General features: G+C 38.0%; 1 protein-coding gene across 2 annotated transcripts in view; it reads right to left on the reverse strand.

Moving 5' to 3' along the window:
- Positions 1 to 14553, reverse strand: part of LOC308383828 (guanine nucleotide-binding protein G(olf) subunit alpha) — a 55958-nt gene extending 41405 nt beyond the window's left edge. The window contains exons 1-2 of one of the 2 annotated variants that reach the window (XM_080861979.1): positions 13855 to 14553; positions 888 to 960 (exon numbers count right to left, since the gene is read on the reverse strand). In XM_080861979.1, coding sequence (XP_080718105.1) covers positions 888 to 960; positions 13855 to 14341 — 560 coding nt within the window. In that variant the 5' untranslated portion in view covers positions 14342 to 14553. Of the gene's footprint in view, positions 1 to 887; positions 961 to 1246; positions 2068 to 13854 lie in introns of those variants that run through there. The other variant, XM_080861980.1, reaches the window with a different exon arrangement.
- Between the last annotated feature and the right edge of the window lie 5157 nt (positions 14554 to 19710).

A 19710-nucleotide genomic window follows, 5' to 3' on the forward strand; every position in this document is an offset into this window, starting at 1 on the left:
CGTCCCAGCACTGGCAAAAACATATGCATGATTTCTTCCTACATATAGCATATTTTTCCTGCACAATTTACCACATTTTGTCAAACTTCAGAGCAGCAGGGCTGTACTTAGAGTTTCTAAAAAAAAATCCTTTATTAAGACGCAGGGTTCCTCCCAAGTTAAAATGTGCATGTAAGCAATGAGTTTGCCACCTTGCTAAACCACTATTATTTTCGGCCATTTGAGAAATAAAGATGTATTTAAAGCTCAAGTAAATTAAACCCCCCTGAAATCCTCTTCAGTGGGCACCAATTATTTGTACATGTAGGTGGTGGGGGACCCTGTATATGACAATCCCACCCTCCTCTTCCCCAGATCTTGAAACTGCAAGATCATGCCTCCCTCAGTCAGGGAAATAAATTAAAAGCACACAAAAACAGGGTTTTCATATAGTTACATGACTCTGACATAAAGTGGGCCTGTTTAAAATAGCCCACTGTTAAGATCAATGCCATGCAAGGCCTTGCAGCAAAACAAATCATCAATAATAGGCCTGTGTCGATCACAACCTTTCACCCTCTCACATAAAACAGGAAACGGCAAATTATTTGCCATCTGTGTAACACTGACATCCTCACATATGTATGATAACTGTGCACGAAAAGAAGAGGGTGTGTGTGTGTGTGTATAGAGAGAGAGAGGGAGAGAAGGAGGGGGGAGGACGATATTAGCTGGTTTGCATGGGAAACTGGGCCCAACAGGCGCTGCAGTGCCTGGGGAAAATCCATTCACAGGCTATCTTCTGGCCTCGACAATGTTATTCATTAAGAGGGGAGCCATAAAAATAATCATTAATGCGATTTTTTTTTTCATGTTGGCGTTTAACAGGCGTACTGAGCAGCACTCACTCTGCGTTGAAGCCGTTGACGTGTAGAATCCTCATCTGCTTCACAATGGTGCTTTTTCCGGACTCTCCCGCACCTTCGAAAATACACACAAACACATCACAAAATGACCACAAACACGGACATCCTGATTAGCGTGAACCCCTTCCACAGCACCGCAAAAGAAAGAAAGAAGAAAAAACCCAACAAAATCTGGAAATGAAGCCAGTTAATTGTAGGCTCCGGAGCTTCGCTTCCATCAATATCCACCCCCATGACATATTATTGCAAGCGCTGTCAAATGGGGCTACGTGTTCGGTAAACGAAAGGGATTACGGTTAGCTCACATTTCAGACAGCCATCACCACAGAAAGCAGCCTTACCCAGTAATAAGAGCCTGTGTGTGGCTTTGTACGCTTGTCTTTCCTTTTGCAACTGTTTTTCTATCTTTTTATTAGCCTCTCGTTGTGCCTTTTCGTCGATGCGTTGATCTTCAGTCTTGCTGTTGCCCAAACAACCCATCTTCCGTCGCCCTAACCCTTCCTTGTGGAATCGTTAAAAAATATATATATATTCTTTTTAAAAATGAAACCTGGGATGATATTGCGGGTTGAAATGACACAAGAAGGAGTCTGGTGTGAAATAAAAAAGGTTAAAAAAATCACAGCGAGGCTTCTCCGTCGGAGGGAGGAATATGTTCCCCGTTACAATTCCGCTTTAGCCGCAGCCAACCGTCATCCAAACCGTTTGCTAGTTTACAAACCAAACGAAGAATAACGACTCGCTTCAACGGAGAAATCTAAAAAAAAAATAGACATAAATAAGAAGAGAGAGGGGGGATTCAGTTTCTGGGAATCCAGTCAACTGTTCCTATCGCGTTTCCAACCCCTCTCTTCTCTCAGTATTTTTTTTTCTATCTGAATTTCTATCAGTATTTCTGTCTCTTTAACTCAGCACTGCCTCTCTCTGTAGCACCAGGAAGTAGCCGTGCACCGTGGAGGTGGAAAACAAACCTGCGTTAAACTGTAACATTAACAACCCGCACTCATAGAGCATTTTAGAACGTGTGTGCCAAAATACGACGAGCCATTCCAGATTTAGTCCGTTTGCTGTCCCGCTATCAAAGTAATCGAAAGAAAGTGGAAACCCGGACGCGACTCTCTCTCTCGACTGCTTTTGCAGAGGGGCTGGGTCTCTTCTCGTTGGCTTTCAGTCAGTGAGACAGCCCTGACCCTAAACTGGCAACCCAGTTACAGCGACTGTCTGCGTGCGCAATGGGCTTTTACCTGGCTGAGGTTTTTACAATAGACTACAGGTCTGGCAACACATCACAGCGGTCGCGGGCAGGGGCGTTTCTACGATTTGTAGGGCCGATGTCACACGACAGGCCCCACCGGAAGTTAGACTGTTTGATAAAAGAAAATACATATGTAGAGAAATGGGGCACAAAGCACAGTGTTTACTAATATACTATTACTATAATCCCAATTCAGTATTTATAGAGAAGTTTTAGCATGCCAGTACACTAAAATTTTAGAAAGTAAAATGCTCATTAACCAGAATAGTTAATTATTGATTAATGGATCATCTTTAATTTTGTTTTTCATGTTTGTTTGTTTTTTTAAACTAGAACAGAAGTCAATGATTGTGGGAAATAATAATAATAATAATAATAATAATAATAATAATAATAATAATAATAATAATAATAATAAATACTGAAAGATCTCTAGTTCAAATATAGAAATTTTCTGTGTGGTTTTTTTTTTTTGTTTAAAAAAATGTAGTTTTCAGTTTTTAAATTTCCAACATAGCCGTTTCTCTGAATAGGTATGGGCCCCACTTTAATGCATAATTGTGCACATCACATTCATTTTGCAGCTACAGATGATTTTAACTATATAACTATTGCTGTATGTCGCTATCTATAATAATAATAACAATAATAAGTCATTTATAAGTAGATTTCTATTTTTAGGTTCTGCTAGTTAATTTACTTATTGAAGAAAAAAAATATTTATTTATATATATATATATACATACATACACACATATATATATATATATACATATATATTTCGTCTCTTGCCCACCGATGCCTTCTTGTTCCAGTAGCCCACTTTTCGTCAGGGTGCCCTGGTTCCTCAACACCTGACGCGGACCTTGTTGATCCGGGCGACGTCCGAGCCGGCATGCCTTCATATTTATCTGTCTCGCTCATGTCTGCAGTAGGCTTGCTTAGCATAGGGGGTCTAGCCTTAGGACCCTTACTGGATACAGACGCCCCAGGCAGGAATCGAACTTGCGATCCTCTGTTCCAAAGGCGTGTAGTCTAACCACTACGCTATCCAGCTGCTTTTCGAATGTTGGAACACTGAGCTACTAGTTGTTTCGCCGTCATTGTGGATGTTGGGTATCGAAGAATCCATAGGTCCCTCATCCTATTCATGTAGCCCCTTCCGCCGGGGTTACTTGCATAGTAGCATTCCAACAACGCCCTGTTTTCATATATATATATATATATATATATATATACATACATATATATATATATATATATATATATATACACATACATACATACATATATATATATATATATACACATACATACATACATATATATATATATATATATATATATATATATATATATATATATATATATATATATACACACACATATACACATATATCTGAAGGAATATCATAGGAAGAGCCTCCCATATGTTTGACTCTCTCAGAAGCAAAACTCAAAGTACTTTTTAAAAAATAATGTTTCACAGTATAAATATGTAGAAAGAAATACTGGGATTGCATGTTCTACAGTAAAATATACAAACCAACACTAATGACCTCTGCAGACCTTTAGGCATCAGTGCATAAAAATCAAAATAATTTTGTAGTTTATATCATTGCATTTGTTTAGCAACAACTCTGAAAACAACTGTCACTGAGCAGAGTTCAGTGCTACGAGATAAAAGCTTTACCACATAAAACTAAAGAAAAACTCAACTTGAATGATGGAAAAATGAGTCAGAAATGCCACAGCCTTCTCTTGGCTCAAGATTCATTAAGACAGGCTGAGACGAGGTTGAAAACTGTTCTGTGATCTGACAAATGAAAATTTGAAATTACTTTCATGGATGCTGCATATTCTAGGCTAAAGAGAAGTGATGACGTTTTCAGGGAAGGCCTTTGCTTATTTCAGAAATACAATGCCAACATTTCCAGCACTGTAACAGTGAGAGAGTCCAGGTGCTAAACCGATGTGCCTCGAGTCCAGATCTGTCACCCACTGAAATCACTTCGCATATTATGAAGAAGAAAATGAGACAAATGAATCCCCATTGTTGAACAGTCACTTATCAAGCCTTGAAAACTTTCCTGGGAACTCCTTGGTTCCTAGGAAATGGTGATACCACACGGAACTGTCTCAGTTTTTGACTGAGATGTAGTGCTGGCAGGAAATTGAACATAAACACATTATCTTTCTCATTTAAGAGAAACCTGACAGGGATTTTGGGATAAAATTGAGCATTTTTAGCTTTGATGTAATCATTTTGCTGGTGAAAAATAAAATGTTGCATGTTTAAGTAGTTTTAACTGTGGCATTGCAGCATTTACTTAAGTAAAGCATCCGAGAACCTCAAGAGATAAATTTGAGAAAACCTGATTTTTTCCAGAATTTTGTCTGATTCTTCCCATTTTAGTTTTGATTCCTGGACAACTTTAACTGTTGTTAGGTATGTCTTTTCAGTTGCTTATTAACACACATATTTAAATCAGCCAATCACATGACAGCAAGCAAAGACACCATGTATGCATGTAGGTCAAGAAAGCTGTAGTTCAAGCTGAGATTAAAAATAGAGAGGAAAGGTGATTTAAGTTACTTTGAATGTGGTGTGGTTGTTGGTATCAGACATGCTGCTCTGAGTATTTTAGAAACTGCACAGATTCCCCAAACCATCATCTCTAGGGTTTTAAGAGAATGATAGTGGCCTAATGGTGTTTGGGATATTTTCTAGGCAAACTTTGGGCCTCTTCGTACCAGCTGAGCATCATTTAAAACACTACAGCCTACCTGAACATTGTTACAAAGCTCAAATCATCTGAAAATGGTTTCTGAAACATGAGTTCACTGCACTCAAATGGCCTCCACAGTCGCCAGATCTCAATCCAATACAGCATCTTTGGGATTTGGTGAAAGGAGAGATTCGCGTCATGCATGTGCAACTGATGAATCAGCAGTAACTGTGCGACGCTATGATGTCAATATGGACCAAAATCTGTGCTGAAAGCAGCTCTGAATGCAAAAGGGAGTCCAACACAACACTAGCAAGGTGTACCTAATAAAGTGGCCACAAGCATGTATATACTGAAATTTCTGAGCAATTTGAGACACTCCATAAAACAAGATCTAGCAACGTGATAAGTTACATCTAGTCAATCGCTCTGCTGTAAAATTGCAGTGATACTAACAAGAGATAAAATGTTGTTTAGTTCTATTAAATAAGCATAATGTTATCCTCAACCTGATCTCAAACTGCAAAGTCCAAATGACGGAGCACAGGAGTATTTTAATTATACGTTAAGCAAAGATAAAAGAAATGCCTTTCTTCTGAGTTTCATCCTTTGTGAAACTCAATGCTCAGCACACATTAAAGCCATGTTTGCCACCGACACAGTTTACACGCCTGCCCGCCGTGCCGTGTGGCGGGCTCACTAAAGAGATGTTTAGGATGTTAAATAAGTCCTTAGTGCCACGTCTTCCTTACTCATAAATGTTTACCTGCCAGAGGCTAAACCAATAAACCAACCGTAAACCATGGACCACCACAGAATGAAGGATTTATCCCAGAGACCATCCATCTGACAGTTTTGCCAGAGCTTAGACCTGCAGTAGAGCTACAACCACATGAACGGCCCTCAATTAAGATCAATTAAAGGCATTTGATAAAGTTTGCTTGTGATGGCTTTTCTTTCTTTCTTTCTTTCTTTCTTTCTTTCTTTCTTTCTTTTTAAAGTTGGCATTTACGGTTACATTTAAATTTAGTTTTAAATTTAGAACAGCATTGCGTTATTTGTCAAAGCAGTATTTACGAAACAAACTCATTTTATTCACGTCATCACAACGTCTCATAGCTCTCGCTAGTCCCGCCTTCCTGTGTTAAAACACAAACTATCAGTACCAGTCTGCTGCATTCAGGTTTTAAAAACTAGCCGCAAAATGTACTGTACATATTAATACCATCACTAAACGCGTCACTGAACAACGAGGTTATTTTTGAAACATATACCAAGGAATCTGCGATTATTCTGTCCGAAATGCAAATACCAGTTTCCTGTAGTGAAATTAGTAGAACAAAGTTACCCAGCATGCAAAACCACTCTTGAACTCTCACTACCACCATAAATACTCCATCACCAAAAGAGGGAAAAATCCGGCTGCCGGCCTGAGAAAGCAAGGTCAAAACAAGTGGCTGGCCCACACCACCCTCTAGTGGCTACGCGCAGAATTGCACGCAGGCTGTCGAGCTCCCCATGAATGATGCAGAAGTAGGTTTTGCTGCATAAATTATTGTCCTTTTTAGGAAGTACCGTCTGATATTTATATTTAGCTTGCCGCTGCTTCCTCTTAACTAGACTAAAAGTGTGTGCCAATACTCATTTTTCTTTTAAGTCCCTCTCCAAACAAAGATTGCTCTCATTTATCTGTACTTCACTTGAAGTCCTTTTTTTCTGCCATCTTTGTCCAGGATTTGACACGAGTCACATCTAGTGAAGGAGAAAGGTTTCTCAATGTTCCACCTAAATTCAATCTGTATCTGCATGAACAGCAGAACTAGCTTTTGATATCATGTGCAAAAACATGCAACTTTTAGCAGATGCATGATTTGTATCCTGTGGAGACATGAGAAAAAGATAAAGAGAGATGGGGCTTAAAGAATCCCGACTTGAAATCGCAGGGAAAACTCTACACAAACAGGGGTGATGGTAGAAGAATTACATCCGGGGGGTAAAAAACAAAAACAACAAACCGTCTTTATATCTTATTTTGGAGCAAAGAAAAAAAATCAGCAAACGTAAGCAATTTTTGTCAGATTTGACAGGCAAGTCTATACATATGATTTTTGGGTCCACTGAAGTTAAAGTTAATTTTCATAAAACTTCAGGATAACAATCAAAATAGGCGATCAGAGGGCTTTGAAGGTGGTACTGAGAACTGGCTTTTGAGTGAGGTACGAGGCCTTCTGTCTAGCAGTTAAACTTTTGAATGTGTGAAAGAGTTTTAATCTATCAGTGTGACATCTGTAAAGGTCACTATGAAAAATCAATCAGTGCCTCCCACCTGACTCTGAGCCCTAAAGTACAAAGGATGGGTTGAAATTCAGGACCTTTTTTTATATATATTATTTTTCCAGCAGTTTTGAGACCTCATTACTTTAATGAGTAGTGAGTAATAAATGTTACCTGGATGTGCTATCTGTTTTCTGATCATTCCCACAATAAAACAATAAAAGGTTATATCATCATGGCTCTTTAAAACAAGTTAAAGAATATGAAAAGCCCCATTTTGATACCATCTTTTATACTGTGTCAAAAAGATTCTCTAACAGTCTTATTTTGAGTGTTTTAGGGCTTTTAAAATATAAAACGTGAGGACCAAAGTTTGCATGCTTTCATTAAATAGAGTAAGGTTATTAAATTAGCCAATTCTGACAGGGTGAGGTGGGAACATTTTTCAGATTTGGCCTGTTGATTTTATATAGTAGAAGACATACTTGCCAATTAAGGTCTGTGTCAGTGTATTCACATGTGCAGCCTTGGAAGCAGCTCTCAGATCAGTATTACAAGTAAATCTGTTTTTTGTCTGACATTAATAGTTCTCCCCTCCATTTTCACTCTTACATGTATCCACACCTCGAGTGACTCGGGTTTATTTCCCATACCCGCTTAAAGCCCCTTAAACACAGCTGCAAATGCTGCACAGTTGCACTGTGCAAGTAAAACACAGGCTTTACCAAAACTATTGCACTTTACATTTAATATAGTCAAATATAAGGCTTTCTGGCTGGGAAAAGATTATAACTGCCAGTGGGCTGTAACGGCAGACCTAATAATAACTGACACTTGAAAGAGTTCTTTTCTCCACATAAATCTTCTACACTTATTTACTGGCCCGGCTATAATTGAAGCATGTATTGTATAAACAAGGCACGCGTCCAAATGATATGCAGCTAAAATTAGCCTCCTTGAAATTTTTTCTGAGGCTGGAAAGAACTTTACAGCACTCTCTGTGGGGACAGAGGCTCTTGATAAAGCATAAATTATACTGTAAGCACAACGTGAAGAACAACCACGGTCCAATGTCCTTCGAATGTGGCGTGGTTCACTCTGATGAAGCAATCATAACTATCAAGACAACTCACACTGCGACCTTGCTATCAGTATCATAAACACGACTGTAATTCATACTCCAGTACCTGCTGTTGCTCATTACATTAACTGGGAACTCTAAGCAATGAGTAGCAAAGTTCAGGAGTGGTCAATGATAAAACCCATTTAGACAGAAGCAAAGTTCAGTTGCCTCTGCTTGTATTCGAAAGGGCTGGGGGTGGGGCCTGTGTGAATGAGTAAGCTTTTCCAAAGTGTGCATGTTTTCACATGGAGGATAGGGACTCAAAAGGCAAACAAAAACAAAACTAAAAAGCACATCTCGTAGGGACTTCCAACGAAATCCGCATTTAGCCAGCCTACCTCGTTTCAGTGATCGTTTCGGTCAGAAGTACCACATTGTTAGCAGCCTGTTGTTCAGGCTTATGAAGGCGATAAGGCTGAGATATGAAACAGCCAGTTAAGGACATCTAGGAAAGCTGTAACAGATATTATCAGAGGACTGTGGAGAATCTGAGCCAAGAGGCCAAACAATAAAGTAACTTCCTCTCCAAGAAATCATAGGAACTTTCCTTCCAGTTCCCATCCCTGTATTCCTGCACTGCAAGTAAAAAATGCACTACTTCACATTTTCTGAAGTGTCTTTTATTTGAACACGCCTAATAAAGAATGTTTTTACTGTAGGTTTGAAGAAAATATAACATTACTGTGCTGTGAGAAGTCCAGATAATAATAATTACACACAGATCCGTGACTTTCTGTGTCTAAACAGATAAATGAAAAGGCCTATTTTTGACTAAAATGAGCCATCTTGCTTTGCAATTCAAACACATCGGATATGTTAAAGTTGCAGAGCATGTGGCAATCTCATAACCTTTAATAAAGGGATGCATCTTCATTAGAGAAGCTATCATTAAATATTTCATTTATATTTCTGTGTAACGTCGTCAGTAAACTACACAAGCAAGCTTTAACCTCCTGAAAACCGGCAGTGCCTTAAACTTTGCTATGCTATTTAAAGAAAACTTCCCATATGAGGAAAAACTTTTTTAGTATGTAACAGTTATGTAACAAAGTTACAACTTCCTGTTCAAGGATGAAAGCTTAGTTTTTATTCTTATCAGGTATCCAACTAATCCCAAATAGATCCCAAACAGGAACTCGGGTCTCAGGAGGTCAAAAATATTGGATCAGAAGTGATTTACCTTCACAGGCTGACTTATTTTGTCAAATTGCAATTTTTAAATGTCTGAACAAACTAGTCACAGATCTGCTCCATAAAATTGATTTTGAAATTCCACTATTGATGCTTTGCAGAAAGATCTACACTTAAACACTCATATATACTTTTTGTTGCATCCAAAGGCACTACAAAGAAAGTGGTTGTTTTGTCTTTTATGTTGAGGGTATTTGTACATTTTGCACTATTACGCAGTTTTTAACGATCTGACTTTGTATGCTTCCTTGATGGTGGCCTTTCCTGTAAAAGGTTTGCTCTCGATGGGACTTCCTGGTTAAATAAAAGAAAATTTGATCAGTCCCCTTTCGAGGTTAAAAGGTCCAGAGAGCTGGAAAACCCTGCCATAAGAAATAAAGACATGACTGATTTTACAACTTTTAACACCGAGGAAAAACTAAGGCAAATCTGTGATCACTCTTCTCAGGGACTGTTTTTTTTTTTTTTTTTTAAATCTGTTCCATTTTATTATTTCTTTATGTTTATTTTACACCTAATTTGCAAATTATTTGTGGCTAGAAGTCCTACAATTATGACTACATATATATTTTATTTAAATATAGTGCATGCAACGTCCCTACTATATACATAAACAAATATGAATCACTTCTATTTCCATTATCCGTCATTATGAGTCACATTTTTCCACTTGTCAACGATCTAAAGAACATAAAGAAAGTCAACCTGCTATCACAGAAGACCAATGAATGAATCTCACAAATATCTGTATTTAAAAAAAGCTTGAACGTGTGAAGTTTTGCTAAAATACTTTTTTTTTTAAATGATGAAATGTCTCAGCTCCACAAGAAATTATCTTTATTTCTGTATTCGAACATAAAATCTTGGAAAATGAAGAAAAATTATTTACTTTTAGGAAAAGAAACTGTTTCAGCTTCACTTCAGCAGGTTAACATCATATTTTCCAAGTTAGTGCTGAATTAAAATATTACTCATCAGCTGTTACCATATGAAGAAAAAGCCTAACACAGCATCCGAACATTTACCTGATTGTATAAATATTACCAAAGCGTGCTCAAAGCCTAGCACGGCAGCCCATTTATGGTCCGCATTCGTTCCTCTTAATCATTGTTATTTCACTAAATTACTGCAGCAAATACAAACAGATAAAGTGACCCAGATTAGGCACCATACGTTGCGTTGAAATGTAACACTATTTGAAAGGTGTCCACTTTCAGAGGAACACAAACCACCTCAGTCCACTGCAACAGGAGTCCTGCTGGAGACTGGCAGGATATAAAGCCCCAGAGGCCTCTCGGGAGAAGCCAGAGGTGGCCCGCAAGGGCTGCTGGGTGTACCAGGAGAGTCAGCCAGCTCCCAAAAATAACTGTGATCCTATGGAGGCAGATCACGCTGAAGTAACACAGGTCAAACATGCTGTAAGCTTCCATGGAAGAATGTATGACAGTGGCCTGTGCGGCTTCATTAGGATGAGCCATTTCTTCCTGTGTGTAATTAGTGGGAGCTGTTTACTCAGGAAATTAAACTGGCAGCCATTTATAATAATCGAGGAAAGAAGCAGTGCACTTTTCGAAGTAGAGGAAATGCATGCGATACAGCATCAAGCCTGGCATGAAACTGCGAAAAACAAAAGAGCATCAGTTCTGTTTTTATTGTAAATGTGTCGACATCTAAGTCTTTTATAATCAGGTTAGCCCTGGCCACCTTTAAGCTTCTGCTCCTGGTCAAGATTTTCTCTCTTGAAAAAAAAAAATCAAGTGCTGTGCAAGTTTTCTTTTACAGTAGAGGGGTGAAATAACACAAATTACAAGATACATCTATATAAAATATGACAGTATTAATTAAAGTGTAATCTCAAAAGCAGCTGGAGGGCTGAATTCAAAGATGGGTGTTACATTTTCGTTTCTGCGCTGAATGCTCTGCGAGGTGGTCGAAATGAGCTCTAAGCCATTTCCGCTGGTGAAGAGGTCCAGCCCAAAATCGCCATCATTCTGAGCATAAGACTGGAAATCATATAAACAATCCATCTATGGGACCCAGTGATGGTCTGGTTAAGTATACAAGTCCTGTGGTTTATATAAACACGTTTAAAATCAATACGTGTCCCACATACTTATTTAAATATGAATTTGCTGGTTATGGGGGTTTTTTCCACACTATAATAATTTACTGTATACAAAGGGCCATAACCCCCAATTATTTATTAAACTGATCACTTACAAAGGCTGACAAATCTATGTGAACTTGTAAATTCTTCATAAATGAAGGTGTAACCATCAAACCGAAGGTCAGAACTGGGATCAGTCTGTAAGTTTGTACTCTGAGTGGATAATTTTATCATATTTGTTTGGTTATTTAAAATGCAGACTCTAAATGTTAGAGTATAATAAAAAGGTCATTTTTTATTATATTATACACATATAGAGAACTCCAGAGTAAATATGATCTAATACTACAAGTCACCATAATATGCTTTAAAATATTATTTGAACCATTTATTCAATTGGTTAACTTTTTTTTTTTTCAAAGACAGACTATTTTTGGTGTCTCTGGGCAGATAACGCACTTAAAAATAAAACTTTAAAGAATCACAGGAGCCAAATTTAGCACGCAGTGCCTGATGCAAATCACCTTATCTCGATTCATCTTTCACAATTACACCATTTACATTTGTCAGTGTTAATCGAGCTATTTTATTGGAAATCCCTAAAGTGAGCTCACTCTACATCACAGGCTCCTATACACTCCTCCGCTGTTTATTAAAGCAAAATAACATAGTTATTGAAACCCCTTTACTGTAAACATGTAACAGTTTAGCCAAAAGTAAATTTTTAACAAATAATATTATAAAATACTCTCTCATACATGATTGCTAGAGCAAACATGGTCCTATAACCAAAAGCTAAGTAGTCTTTTTATAAGAACCGAACTGATATATTGGTCACTTGATCACAGATATGCTGTGTCGTCCAATTAACATTTAAAAAACAGAATATAGAGGTAGAAAAATAAGTTTGGGATAACTTTAAAATGGTCGATATATCTTTAAAATATATAATATAAATCTCTGCCTGCTGTGGCTCCCATATCAGACAGACTCTAATTGTTATGAACCATATTTGCATATTATAGTCTATCACAAGAAGCCAACTCTAGTCACTATATTGCAGAGTGGAACGCTTTACTATACTGCACCACATAAGTCCCAACATTTATTGAGCAAACCAGCGAGCTATATTCTGTGTGTACACTAAACTGTACTTGAACAAGGCACAGCAGCAAGAAGCTAAATGATCTCTATGCAGTACATATTTGTACACTAAGGTCACCTTACACACTTTATGGATTCATTTACTGGAGGGAGGGGAAAAAAGACTACTGTAACTAGATGTACCTGTTGTCTCCGGTTATATAATTACAGGAGTGGTTGTCACATTGTGTGCCTTGTGATTTTGTCCCAAACTTACAATATTATTCCCGTAGCACAAAAAGCAATAAATGAGATGTAAATGCAGTGTATTAGTGAACAAGCAGTCCGATTGATGAATTGCTTCCCTTTGTGGGCCAAACTACAACGATCTAAACTGTAGGTGTCATTTAAGTGCAGATGTTGCACATCTGTGATCCAAAGCGTCTTCAGAATTTAAAGAAGAATTAACAACATTTCAACATGTGGGCTTTTTTCTGCAAATACAAACTGACGTACGCCTTGAAATCTTGGGGTGCCTTGGGTACAAAAATGTGTGAAAACCACTTGTTTTAGGTATAACATCTAATTTAATAGACACTAGAGCATTACTAAAACAGCCTGTATTACAGTATATTTGTTGGTGGGTATGACTTTAAAAAGTGCCCCAGCTCCTCCACATAAGTGCTGAGTGGGAATAACCAAACAGCCAAAGCTAAGGCATCTTTAGATTATCTTTACAGAGAAAGTCAGCTGCACTTATAGGACACTCCAGAGTCCAAATGTGCCAGCTAATAAAAGAAATATTTGTTTTCTGTCGCCTTGGACATATGCCACACTCATACTATGATAGAGGCTACTACACAAGGCAAATACGGCCCAGTATAGCCTCCAGCTAAGAAGTGTCTGTGTGCCCATGTAATGTTTATGTTTGTCCCTGATTAACAGTCGACATTTCGCTTAATTGGCTATTCAAAAATCCCCATAACCCTGAATGTAACTGTGACAGCAAGGATCCGGTAGTCTAAACGTCCATCTTCATCACTTGTCATTGACAGCCGCAGGGAGTTTAGTCTTCACAGTCAAGCCAACAGATGTGGCAACAGGCCTCGCTAGAGCAGTGACATAATTTCTGGAAAGGCCAGTGCGTTTTTTGGTTTCTAATAATAAAACAGAGGTACACAACCTACCGAGCAGCAGCAGCCGATGCGTCTGTTTGTACTCCCGTTTGAGCTCCTTGAGCACCCTGTCTATATTCTTACTGACTTTCTTCGCCTCCTTCTCGGCCTCCTTCTCCTCCACCAGCAGTTTGTCACAGTTTTTCTGCTTTTGGGTGCTTGTTTTTTGCAGCAGCTGTAAGCGGCGGCCGCGGTCCTTCCCCGTCCCTTTACCGCTGCCTCCACCTCCGCCGCCTCCGTTCTGTATGAGCACACCGTCGGTACCGGTGTCTCCACGGCGGTGCTCCCCGGCCGGGAGCCTGGCAGGGTCCCCGGGGCGCACCAGGCCGCCGCGTAGCGACGAAGTCTCCCCGCATCCCCCGGTGTCCTCCTGGCGAGCTCCCCCGGCGCGTGTCGGCACGGCGGCATCCGGAGGCTGGTCCGAGTCCGAGGTAGCGTTGGAGATAGAGCCGCTCAGGTCCCCGAAGAGCCGGGGACGCAGACTGTAGCACAGCCCCATGTTGAAACCAATATGTGTCTGTGAATGTGATTTTTCATAAATTAAAATATCAAAAAAAATCGCCGTTGTGCCACGAGCCCTAACGAGCCATCGTCACATTGGAGCTCCAGCGATGCGATTCAGGTCCGAATTTGAGCCGAAAACGTGAATGAATTATGTTCCGACATTTGCTATATGTCATTTTGCATTTTCCCCAGTCAGCCTTCGCTTCGTAGTTAGTGGATCACCTGATCCTTTAGTGGACACTGCGGGTCCACCTTACCGTAAGTAACCAAAAGCACAACCTTGGAAAAAAACGCGTCTATGCGCCTCACAGACAGGCAACAATCTCACTGCACAGTTGTTAGGTGCAATGCACGGCACGTCACATTACTACAGTATGGCCATTTCGAGAATGCTGGTCATGGTTTTCATTCCTCACATTTCATGCTTGCATCTCTAAATCAGTTGGTGGCTCCTGCTCTCTAGACCGTAATCTCTATTTTAAGACACGGCACCAAAGCGTTTCTTTATTTGGCCCTGCAAACATTCCTCTGACACGATCTGTGGCGCACACAAGGATATTAGAAAGATATTACCAAAATGGCACTTTAACTCTTAACATTGTTTCTATGATTTAAAAAATATATATTAGGCACTACTGTATGTTTTAACAGTGGGAGCTAGTGTCTTAAGCAGGGGCGTGTCAACAAGGGAGAGGATGTGGTGGCACAGTCCCCTCTCTGTCACCTCAGCTGGTGCTAAAAAACTGTTTACCTGTAGAAAATATAACTACATACACAATTTGTATCAATTATATATGTATAATAAATTAAGGCCCATTATACCAGGTAAAAATGAGACTGTTATTTATAAACCGTGTATAAAGTTCTGAAAATGAACTCCACTCTTACCAGCAGCAACATTAAATGTATATGTGGATGCCAGTGCATTAAGAATTAAATCCACCGATAAAAAATATAAGTACTTTAAATTTTTCAGTTTTTTGAGTATTCCCAGATCAAATAATGTTGTTTGAACAGTACAAACAGTTTTGAATGCTAGCCATTTTTCTCCTGCGTTTAGCGTTTTTCCTGTTTTTCCTTGTGTTTATGATTGATAACCTTGTGCATAACAAAATTCACAAACAGATTTAATGTGTTTGTGAATTTTACCTTTTGGCAAAATGTCCTGGATTTTTATTATACGTGCATGACAGTGTATGACCTGTTTGCTCCTGCACTGGTTCCTCTTTCTCATGGTTCATCACATTATCACAACATGAATAATGTTTTTTAATGCTTCCTTTATTTTCTCATAAACAGTTTTTTGTATTGTGAGTCTAAACAACATAATTTGGGGGAGTTCCATATAATATAAAAACTATAACATATTTAAGCCATGCAAAATATGACCTTCATGCTATGATGATTTTCTGAATTTTCCAACATTTTTCAGTTAAAATAGGACTCACAGGAGAAACCACAGCAAGAAGATGAGTCTTGTATCAAAATGTATTTATATATTTAATCAGACCTTTATAACTTGTTTTGAACAGCCTTCTGTCCCACACAGTGATGCAATCCTTTAAATTGTACTCAGAAATCCACGTTTTTAAGTTTTTAAATTACGAGAACCTTAACTTAAAAACATCCAGGCTACAAATGCTTCTTCCTGTTACTCTGACATAGACATTAAATCAGTACGGTTTTACTATTAAAACTATGACATATCAATTTGATTCTGGCACTGAGAATGGCTGTAAAATTGACCTTGTTGCACTTTTGAAATGTGATGATTTAAAAAGTGCCAAATATTTAGCACCATTGGCACTTCGAGGCTGTCTAACTTTTACCTTCATCGTATGAAGGCTTCATGAACAGCACTAGAGTCAGTGTGGGGCACTTGAATTAAGTGTCTGATAACTGGGGAGCTTTGTGACTTGAATAATCGGATCAGAAAACATTCTGACTACACAAACAGGTGCAGAGAGCAAATTGGACCACTAGATGGAGCACTTGTGAAACAGTAAGCCAGTGATAGAAGTGCTTCTTCCTCTGGGAGGCTGTTTCTGCAACAGCATGATGTGCATTAGTAAAGAAGATCTGTAGCATAGTTTGAAACCCTCTACTCTGAGCCACAATTGAACCCCAAAAGACAAGCACCAGTATGTTTTTACATTATGAACCTTGTAGGTTCCATGCTGTTGTTTTGACTTAACAATGTCCTTTTACATTGTATAGGTTCTGGGATAGTCTCAAGTGCATTTATTGTGTGGGAGGGATGGAAGGGTCAGCAAAGTGACATGGTGCGTGGGACGCATCACATTTTTGAGTTTGCCCAGAGTTAACATATCTGAGTTTGGGCATCTGAAGAGTCTATTCTTGATGTTTTTGGGGGGTTGTGTTGTTGTGTGGTTTTATTTTGAGTCCTTACCTTGGTTTCATTATTTCGTGTACCAGTTTTCTTTTCTTTTTTTCTGAGTTTCCCTCATGTGCTTTTGTATCTTGTTCATTGTGACTTTTCTTGTCACTGTGTTTAATTTTCTTGTTATTTATTGTTTTCGTTTGACAGTTAGTGTCCTGTGTTTGTCTTGATTATGTTCACCTCTTTCCCCTCCTGTTTCTACTTTGGCAATTAGCCTTCTGTATATAAATAGTCCTGCCTTCCCTTTGTCATATAGTGTCTGTGTATTTTTCCTGTGTGTGATCTTCTTTTTCTGGTTTTACTACATGTGAAATATTGATATTAAATATCATTAAATATTGAAATATTGATCATATGTAAATGTGAGGGGTCAGATTATGCAAGGATCTGGGTAATGGAAATATAAACTTGTGTGTGCCATGTGCTGATAAAGATGATGTCATGTGAGTGAACTAAAAGTTATTAGGTTGTTTTGTCAAACTCAAAAAAACAAAATAAAACAAAAATATTTATTGCAAATCTCAATAAATAATCAAAAATATTCAGATTTAAATCTTGCCGATTGTTAACAGCATTATCTTGTTCCTTTTGGTTTTCTGTTTAAATATTGACATGACATCACAGCATTTGTGAAGTAAGATGGATTTCTTTTAAATTTATCTCAGAGCTGGAAACTCCTTTAATTATTGCAATTAGACACAAGTATATAACAAAATAAGTATAAGTAGACTAGCCTGTTGCTCAGTAAAATAAAATTTAGATATCTTAATAAAAAGTAAATATATAATAAATAAATACATACATACATAAATACATATATACAATAAAGTATCGTAGAAATTTAAATAAGATTGTGACGAAAAATGTGAAGAAAAATAAAACTGAACTAACAAAAAAAAGTTTTTATTACACATTAATTTAATTATATTGGATATACTTCTAATACAAGCCTAATCATAGGTCTGCCCATATCCGAGTTCTCTTGACTTTTATTTTGGAAGTCTTGTTGCCTAAGCGACAGCTAGCTGCTGAAAGCTAGCATCTCTGTGTTATCTCCAGCAGTGAAATGACTCCTGAGGTAGCTACACTTTAATCTTACTGATACTCAAGTTATGCAACGCAGAATAATTAATAAATAAAATGTCTATTTTTTATTTATTATGTGATATATATTTTTTTATGATAGAGTTGAAATTTGTAGCTAGACATGCTTTCTAGCTAGCTAGCTAACTCTGTTACAAACCTGTGCCAATAGTATCTGAAATATAATGGTAAGATTTTTAGACGATAATATTAATGGTTTAAGTGGTGTAAAGTTCGAAACAGAGCTCACATTTTCTTCAGTATCGTTTGTTTTCTCCTGTATTTTTTTATGAACTTCGAGAATACACGTGAAAAACATATCAAAAAGGCAGCTGTACAAAAATAGTTTTTAGAGGTATTTGAAAAGGTTGCTAAATGAAGGAGAATAATTACGCTATAAAGTTAACAGGTATTATTTTAAGGCACAAACTCTTGTCCTGTTTTAATCCCAGTCTTTTACCACAAACACAGAGAAAAGTCAAAGCTAAATTTCCACTGGAATTATGCTGTTATGTAACATTTAATTATAAATTCAACACTGTGACATTGGTGGAAAATACATGATGTAATCAAAAAGTTCTGAGAACAGGTCGATAAAAATAAAACGCTATACTTGATTAGCTGATTTAAAGTTCAAGGTTGCCTTCTCAGGCACGCCTAGACAACTCACTAAATAATAAAGTCATATATAAAATTGTGATAACAGTAAAATGATTATAAAACAAAATACCGTAACCAAATATGAGCAATAAATAGCAAGCAATATAAGTTTATTTACAATTTATAAGGGGAGCAAAAGAAAAACAGTTTGGTCTGTATATTGTTCTAATTTTGGTTTTGTACCATTACCATAATGAATTTTAAATGAAACAACTCAGATGCAGTTGAAGTGCAGACTGTCAGCTTTAAGTCAGTGGGCTGAACAAAAATACTGCATAAAAATGTGAGGAACTAAAGCATTTTTAACAAAATCCCTTCAATTCAGGGACTCAAAAGTAATTGGACTAACTGAATAACTGAAAATAAAATGTTTATTTCTAATACTTGGTTGAAAACCCTTTGCATCTTGAAGTCATGGGCATCACCAGATGTTGGGTTTCCTCCTCTTTAATGCTCTGCTGGGCCTGCACTGCAGCGGCTTTCAGCTGCTGTTTGTTTGTGGGCCTTTCTGTCTCAAGTTAAGTCTTCAACAAATGACTATCTCTGAACATCTCAAAACACCTCATAATCCCCCTCCACCAGACTTTGGTGGAGGGGGATTATGGGTTGTTTTTCAGGAGTTGGGCTTGGCCCCCGAGTTCCCAACTTCTAATACTTCAGAGTACCAACACATTTTGGACAATTTCATGCTCCCAAATCTGTCGGAAAAATTCGAGGATGGCCCCTCCCCGTTCCAACAAGGCTATGCACCAGTGCACAAAGCAAGGTTCATGAAGCCATGGATGGATGATACCGTATTTAATCATGGGGCTATAATTACTACAGGCCCTCATTTAATCACATCTTATGTCAGTTAAAAAAACACACTGACCTTAATTTGTTAAATAATGACCAACATCCTGCTTCTACCCACTGTGAATGTAGGTTAATTGGGTTTCAAATGAAACCCGGGGCTCTGGAGTTGAAGGTGTGCTCCACATGGTAGATGATTTGTTGTTGTTGGGCTACGATGCCTTCCAGTGTGTTTTTTAGCAACAAATCATGAATTCATTTTGCTGAAAAAGTTAAGGAAGCCTACCAAATTAAACATAATGAGCCTGTGTGCTAACAGTTTTTTGAAAAAGATTAAATTATACTGGTGTTTGATTTTGCTGTTTACTTGAAGATTCTACACCAAATGTGCCCCACTTTCACACTCCTCAGACTCGAAGCAGGCTTCC

The sequence above is a fragment of the Rhamphochromis sp. 'chilingali' genome (assembly GCF_963969265.1).
Source record: "Rhamphochromis sp. 'chilingali' genome assembly, chromosome: 16".
NCBI lineage: Eukaryota > Metazoa > Chordata > Actinopteri > Cichliformes > Cichlidae > Rhamphochromis > Rhamphochromis sp. 'chilingali'.